The 8,052-nt window shown below is 27.3% G+C and overlaps 1 protein-coding gene across 1 annotated transcript in view; it reads left to right on the top strand.

Moving 5' to 3' along the window:
• Positions 1–6,066: 6,066 nt before the first annotated feature.
• Positions 6,067–8,052, top strand: part of LOC108749747 (pancreatic triacylglycerol lipase-like) — a 3,960-nt gene continuing 1,974 nt past the window's right edge. Inside the window, exons 1-3 of the mRNA XM_018488679.1 lie at positions 6,067–6,182; positions 6,699–6,744; positions 7,040–7,200. Of these exons, the coding sequence (XP_018344181.1) occupies positions 6,113–6,182; positions 6,699–6,744; positions 7,040–7,200 (277 nt within the window). The 5' untranslated portion in view covers positions 6,067–6,112. The remainder of the gene's footprint in view (positions 6,183–6,698; positions 6,745–7,039; positions 7,201–8,052) is intronic.

The raw sequence follows: 8,052 nt of genomic DNA, 5'->3' as shown, positions 1-8,052 counted from the left end.
GTGTGTGTGTGTGTGTGTGTGTGTGTGTGTGTGTGTGTGTGTGTGTGTGTGTGTGTGTGTGTTGAGTAATTAATGATAAAGAAATACGAGAAAAGATTTTATATATATTTATATATATATATAAATTCTCAATACAAAACATGTTTCTAAATTGAAGTCCGATTTCATCCGATTTATAGGCACCATGCATCATCGGCGCACATGAATGAAAAAGTTTTTCATCCGCTTCACTAAGTCAAATGAAAGGCTTTATTGATTCGAGCGTTCCTTCGTGACTTTCGTAAAATGCCGTCCACGTTCAAAAGCTTTTAATTAAACGCGCGTCACCACGTAGTTCTACCATGTTGCCGATTTTGAGTTTGTAACGAATTCACGCGTGAATCACCAATATACATCTTTGTCTGCCGTCAATGAATTTGGCAACGCACAATTGAAAAATACTCTTCGATCAAATTTTGATTTATTTCCAATTAAAAAAAAACCATCTACTAGATAAAAATTTAATGCATTATATATAATATGTGGATTATTAACAAATACTTCCATACATCAAATCTTGCATTTTTTACACGTGTTTTATGATAAAACTTTTTGCTTTAAGTATTCACAAAATATCTATGTATTAAACAGCTTTTGTATCTTGATTTCTTGAAATATTAGCGATCGATTTTCGATATTATATTATATACTAAAATTATAAATTGAACACTGAGATAAGTTATTCAGTTTGATATTTATATTTACTTTTTCATATTCGATATTATATCCGATATATATATATAGCGATTTTATCGCTATGTCATCCATATACGAACTTAATTTCGTATCATTGCGCGATAGATTTATATGGATTCGACGACATCACTTGAACAACAATCGTCACCATTTGAGCAGGGATGTCAGCGATAATATCGGTACGTTTATTTTATTGTAACAATGTTAAGTGATAAAAGATGATCGCGATTACGTTAAGGGAACGATTAGAAGCTTTGGTAGCCATGAAAACATTATACCGAAAACATTATACCGATTTAATAGCCAATCTGTAAGACATTTTTTTCGAGATTACTGCTCGTAATTAGATAAAATGAGAACATCAATAGAATTTCTGCACGCGTCTGTTGCCTGTATAAAAAAAATTAACAAAGCTAGGTAGACGTAAAAATGATAAAAATGATATAACAAAGGACAGGATGCGTATGTCGTCCGATAAACCCATAAACTTTATACCGCATAGCGCTCTTTTGTAAATCCGTCTATTCTTAATTTTAAAAGACATCTTGCGTTCGAAGAGGAAACTCTGCAGAACTAGGAATTCTTGAGAAGGAAACTCGCTTGCAAACATGGAGAGCTTATTACGCTTTCGAGCTTCAAGGAAAGCGATACCTCCGTTATTTCTTTGATGATTTCTTAGTAAAATGTGTAGCAGGAATGTTTAGATAAATGTTGGGAACATATATGGTAAAAAAAAAAAAAGGAAAATGCAAAAAATAGGAAGTAAAGAAATTACTACATCGACGATATTAGATACACTAATTAATAAGTTTCACTTCATTTTGCTTATTTATTAAAAAAAAACCGATTTTTTCATAAATCTTTTCGTAGTAATTTAAAGATAATAAAATCAATATGATTTCGAAGATCATATCCCATACAGCACAGGTCATTCCAATAATATTACAACAACCAATGTTCTAGCAATATTGTAATAACATTGTAGACGTTACAGCAATATTGCTGCACGCTTTTCTACTGTGTGAGATAACGTACAATAAAAAAAATATTATTAAAGAGAAAAAAAAAAGCGATAAAAACAAAGTAAAAGAGAAGAGAGGAAGAGCAATATTTGATTACTTTAAACGAGCGGTTACACGTTAAACACTTTTTCAATTTCGATATATATCGCTCAAAAAGAATTCAGGAAGTATAAATAATTAATGGGTGCTACCGGTTTCCTCAAACCCCCTAATGAGATTTCTTTCGATAAAAATGCAAATGTCGATAATGCGGCCGAAGAACTCTGAGGAAGAAAGAAGCGGCAGCTAAATCGGAAAACATCTAACAACTCAACTGAATCTTTGTATTAGAGCGCTACACATTTATGGAATGAAATCAATACACCGTATTGTGTCTTTTACTCGTTCACTAAGTAACTTTTTAATCAATTGAGTTTTATTCAGACAAAAAATAGGTGCTTAAAGTTCAAATTTTGCCAAATTGAATTTGACCATATCGCCTCATTCATGATCTTTTATTTCTTTGCATAGATTTATTTTATTTAAATATATCTTTTATATATATATATAAAATATTATAATAAATCATAAAATTATATATGCTTTAACAATTGGTATAATAAAAAAAGAGAAAGATTGAAGGAGCAAATATGAATCTTAATCATACTAATAATTATATAGACTTAGTTTATGAAAAAAATAATAAAAATAATTTGCACTCTCTTATTTTGAAGATATTGAATAAGCAAAGATACTATGGCAACAGAGCTAGAAATATATAGATACTGTTCGACTTCACGCAAATACGACAAACGAAAAGCTCTGTAATTTCCTAGAAAGAACAAAAAAAAAGGTTAAGTATCCTTAGCTGCAACAACACGAAATAATAACTATTCTTTAAGAACGGAAGAATTTGATTTTTTGCAACGGACAGCCGCGATAAATCCTGGTGGATTATGGTCGATCAAGAAGGCTTGAAAGAAGATTAGAGAAAATCTCGTGTAGCAAATGAAGTCTGTTCGTCGCATCGCGATAATTTTATTAGAAAGCAAATTTAAAGATTTGCACTACTATTAACAATCTCGTAATTGCTTAGTATTCTTCATAGAAAATTAATTAATTATTAGAACCATGATAACCAATTCTAAGAGAGAGAGAGAGAGAGAAGCTATAAAAATTATTATATTATAAAAATCAAATTTTCGTCAAAAAGCTATTCAGAAAATCTTTTTTATTATAAATACTCTTTATCTTGGTAAATGATAATAATTTAAGTTTGATTTAAATAAAATGAAATAAACTAAACTTTTTTATATTCTTAAAATTTTTATTTTTCTGCAACTCACGTACAAATTTTGAGTAGCTACATATATTTTGTCGTTATTAAATTTTTTATTGACTAATTATGAGAGTTTCATATTTCTTATGTATGTCATCAAATTCTAGAAACATTTATTCAGATTCGCAACAGACGTCGTCTCTTTGAGTTTATTTAAATAGAGTATGATAATTTTAATATCTCTCTCTTAAACACACGGATAAATTTTTTAACAGTTCTTGCAAATGTCTAACTCTGACATATTTTTCAAACTAATAAAATATCTCAAGAACTTTCATTGTGTAAAAGATATTTTCTTACTCGTACCTCTAGGGGTTTCGCATGAGATTGATAACCAAAGCACACACGTTTTCTATATGGCGTACAAAAGCTTTAAAATTCTACATCGTAGACATAAGAAAAGCGACAGAATACTAAAAATTTCCCTAGGCATTTCTCACTCTCGGCATATCTTGATAGATGGATCAGCATATACATTCGCAATTTGGCGATCTGTCACTTTATCTTCTTCGCTAAATATTTTTGTCATCCTTGTGATTATCTGACCTTCTCTTGATTAATGTACAAAATTATCTTTGTATTTTTACGAAATTACATTTGTTCAATACATTTTGTCTTTTTAAATAAAAAATGTTCTTTTCATATTCTTTTTTAACTTCATTTTGAAATTTATCCTAATTAATTTTCGTCGCGTTCGATCTATTGTACTTTTATCTTCTATTTCTAAGCATAGGAGAAAGGGGAAACAAGATGACAAAGAGAGGTAATATTTGCTGATTTTTCCTAATTTCCTAATTTCTGTGATGAGGTAAAAAGAATGATGTATTTTTTTTTTCAGATTCAGTACAATCTTGATTGTTATATTTGTAAAAATTAAAAAGTAGTTAAATAAATTAGAAATTAGAATTTCAAAATTTATATTTTTTAAGGACATGTCAATTTTGTCTTGCTCTTATATGCGAGTGAGATGACTTTTAATAGTGGATAAGATTACAAAAGACAAAAATGCACTTCTTACGTATAAAAAGATTTGTTTTGCAATAAACACTTCTTATATTATAATATTTTTTATATTATATTATAATATAAGAATGTAATTAAAGAAAAATAAAGAATAAAAAAATTAATGAATTGCATATGAGATTTATTTATACAGGTATCGATACTAAATAATTAATTTGTAGTACTTATTTACAATACATATTAATAAATATAACCTGCATACACGAATATCTCATCTTGTCTACTATTGAAAGTCATCTTATCTGCAATCACTGCGTTGCATATTCATTTAATAAAAAATATTACAATAAAAAAATAAAGAATATTAGTATGTTATTCTATTTTTTAGCTATACTATATGATTTTATAGAGAAAATGAAAGTATTTACAATTGTGTTATTCCTTACAAATTAACATAAAATAGTTACACATGAGCGCATCTAAAATATATTTCTTCTTATATCCACTCCTGTGGCCATATTGAAATTAAACTACAAATGATGATTTATTATTATCTGAAGCCTTTGTATGAATTTAGTATCGGCTCATCATCTGTTATTAGCTTGAAAAAATTAGCAATTCATCATCTTACCTGTTTCATCATCTTATCTCCCTTTCTTTTATATTATATGTATATACAGAAATTTCCGATGATATTTTAAGACAATAAAACGATTATCTGCACTATTTAATATTATTTAAAACGTCTGTACATAACACAAAAACTATTTATGAAAACTGCTATGAAAATTGTTCTGACAAAACAAAAGTCTATTCTTATCACATTTATTTGCAAGTACTTTTATTTTGCAAGCGTAATTGAGTTTACTGATAATCTAAAGTAGTCATAAATGGAATTATTTTAGCCAATATTGTCAACTTATTCTTAGCGTATTTTTGCTGACAAACCGTAACTGGTTAGAATTAAATTCGCAGCCGTAATGGACGGCGTTTCTCGTGTCTTCGGAGAAGGGAATCTTCTTAGAAAGTCTGAAAACGCATTAGCTAATTGTAAGTCTTAAAGAGTTTTACGGCAGGATGCACTTTTATGAGAGTACTCAAGGCGTTAATATGAGAGATCATATTAAAAACTCGATTGCTTAAAGTAGCAAATTGTCTCATTCGATTAATTATTAGCTTGCAGGGCATAAAATTTTTTAAGTTATGTTTTTAAAGATAGAATACACAAATATAGCACATGCAGGAATTGCAAAATAATTGATCTGTTATACATCGGAAAATTTTATAAGTAGCTACACTTTTTATTACATTTTTTTTGCAAACAGAATATGATAATTTTAATTACTATATCTTTTCCTAAAAATCTTTTCCTATAAATTCAACATATTGCAAAATACAATAATGATATGAAATGGCATGTAAAGCCTATGGCACAGGATGCTTATTGTCCTGCTGCATTGCTTGCGTTTTGGTAAATTACTAGAAATTCTCCGTTCTGTGTGTGATGCAATTCTACTAATTTACTAAAACACAGGCCTAAACAATCATTGTGTGTATGATAATTATATTAATATTTTTCTCAATTTTTCTCAAGACATATAGTATTTAATATTGACTTGAAAGATTGACCAGGGTCATGTAACACGTTATAAAACGCACACATATTCAAATGTATACACCGCGTGAGTTAGTTAAAGTCTAACAGATCTATATTTCGGAAATAAAGCATTTTTAGAGAAAAATGTTTCATACAAAAATTGTATAGTTTGAAGGAAGACATAAGATGATGCCATTGGTTTGACCTTGAGGAGTTGTTTAAAAATCAAGTAAAAGTCATCATCAATTTCTTAAACACTCTGTATATGTGTTTAAGAAATTGATGATCTGTTATATTGCCTCTTATCTCTCACGAACGCAGAAAAGAAATTTATGTTAATACTTCATAATCTTGGGCAAACAAATATATTTCTTCTCGCAATCGTAGATATACTTATGCACGGTTGAATATAATGATCCAAAAGTCGCGCGTTAAATTTACTCAGTTTGTCGACGGTTGCTTAATGAAGACTACAAAATGACTCAAAGTACATCTACGTATACCTGTTTTTTGGTGTTCCTCATTTGCTTCACAGCATCAGTGATAAGTAAAGAGATTACTTGATATTAATTAACAATACTTAATGTCATGATCATTTCTCGCTATTTTAAACATATTATCGTAAAATAGTATCGTCCTATAACATTCCAATTAAGCGTGATCGGTATTATAAATAGTATGAATGCGTGTGTATACGTGTATGTGTTTACTATTAATTAACATTTTTCCAATAAGATCACGAAGAGGCTTTGTAAAAACCTGCATGATTAAAGATATTATATTTTGGCATTATTTATCAAAAAAAAATTGTGAACAATTATATTATAATAAATTTTTGAATAATAAATATTCAAAAATTTATAAATTATGAATAATATTAATGTTTTGCATAAATATTAGAAATGTGTTAGAGATACATACAATAGAATACTAAAGTAAACTCAATAATACATAATAAAATATAGCTCAAATAATTCAAATAAAAGAAATTGTACTAAGAAGGGCTACGAGCCAAAACAAAATGTTTTAGCACAATTTCTTTTATTTAAACTCAATTTTACAGATGACAAAATCGATCCGGAAGCAATTCTTTTGAGTTTCCCTTACTGGTATTTATGATTTTTTTTTTATATTAAGAATTGTTTTGATTATTAAAAGTAGGCTTATATTTTTAAGAGATTTAATATTATGTTATATATATATTTTTTTTTCAAAATGAGTACCTAGTGAAAAATGTCCGTATACAATGAACGATTTTCAGAATAATACGAAAACGACATAATTTATAAAAAATGAGTTAAATTATTTCTATCTAAATTTTAATTTACTATTCTTTTTTTATATTTTGTAATACTAAACCAGTACATAATAAAAATATTTTATTCGATTTACATCATATTTTAGCAATGCCCCGACTAGATCAATTCAATGTGTTATAAAAGATACGGATTGCATACAAAACACATATAATCAGATGAAAAAAGATAAGACTGAAACTACAGTTTATATTCAAGGATATCAAGAGAATACAAAAGTTATACCTGACTATCTAGACATCATCTTAGGTATCAATAATAATAAATTGTTCTTACATATATGTAGCATCATTTAATGATTATTTAATTAAGCAATATATGTAAATAAAAAATATTTTATTATTCTACTCTATGTTAAACACAAAAAATAAAAGATTTTCTTAATCTTATTCATATTGCACAAAAGATTATATAGATTTATGTTAATTATTTCTATTCGTCTCACATGAATCATAATTCATGAAATAAAAAATAAAGTATTTTTTCCTTTTTGCGAAAATGATAACGACTATGAATATAATTTTTTGTTTTTTACAGTTAAAAATCGAACATAGAATAGTAAAATATTCGCTCTTTATTTTATATATTATTTACATATCTAAATCTTAATTAAAAGACAAAAACAAAATAAAAAGTTCAATATGTTTAAACTATTCCTTCTCTTCTAATATTAAACACGGGTTTTTAACTTTTAATTTTCTATGTTTTAATCTTATTCATATTGCACAAAAGATTATATAGATTTATGTTCATTATTTCTATTCGTCATGAATCATAATTCATGAAATAAAAAATAAAGTATTTTTTCTTTTTTGCGAAAATGATAACTATGAATATAATTTTTTGTTTTTTTGCAGTTAAAAATCGAACATAGAATAGTAAAATTTTATTTCTTCTTCTAATTTTAAAATCAGATTGTATATTGGTTCTTATTTTAGTTTATTTCAAATGTTTATTGCATTATCATTTGAAAAAACATATATATGGTTGTATATGATGTACAAATATATGTGAATATTCAATGTATTGAATTTGGATCCGTGGATTTACCAAATAATTCTGTCGATCGATCATCCCCGAGGAAATTTTTCATTTTATCAT

The sequence above is a fragment of the Trachymyrmex septentrionalis genome, unplaced genomic scaffold (genome assembly GCF_001594115.1).
Source record: "Trachymyrmex septentrionalis isolate Tsep2-gDNA-1 unplaced genomic scaffold, Tsep1.0 scaffold310, whole genome shotgun sequence".
Classification (NCBI taxonomy): Eukaryota; Metazoa; Arthropoda; class Insecta; order Hymenoptera; family Formicidae; genus Trachymyrmex; species Trachymyrmex septentrionalis.
This window is presented reverse-complemented; position numbering and strand designations above follow the sequence as displayed.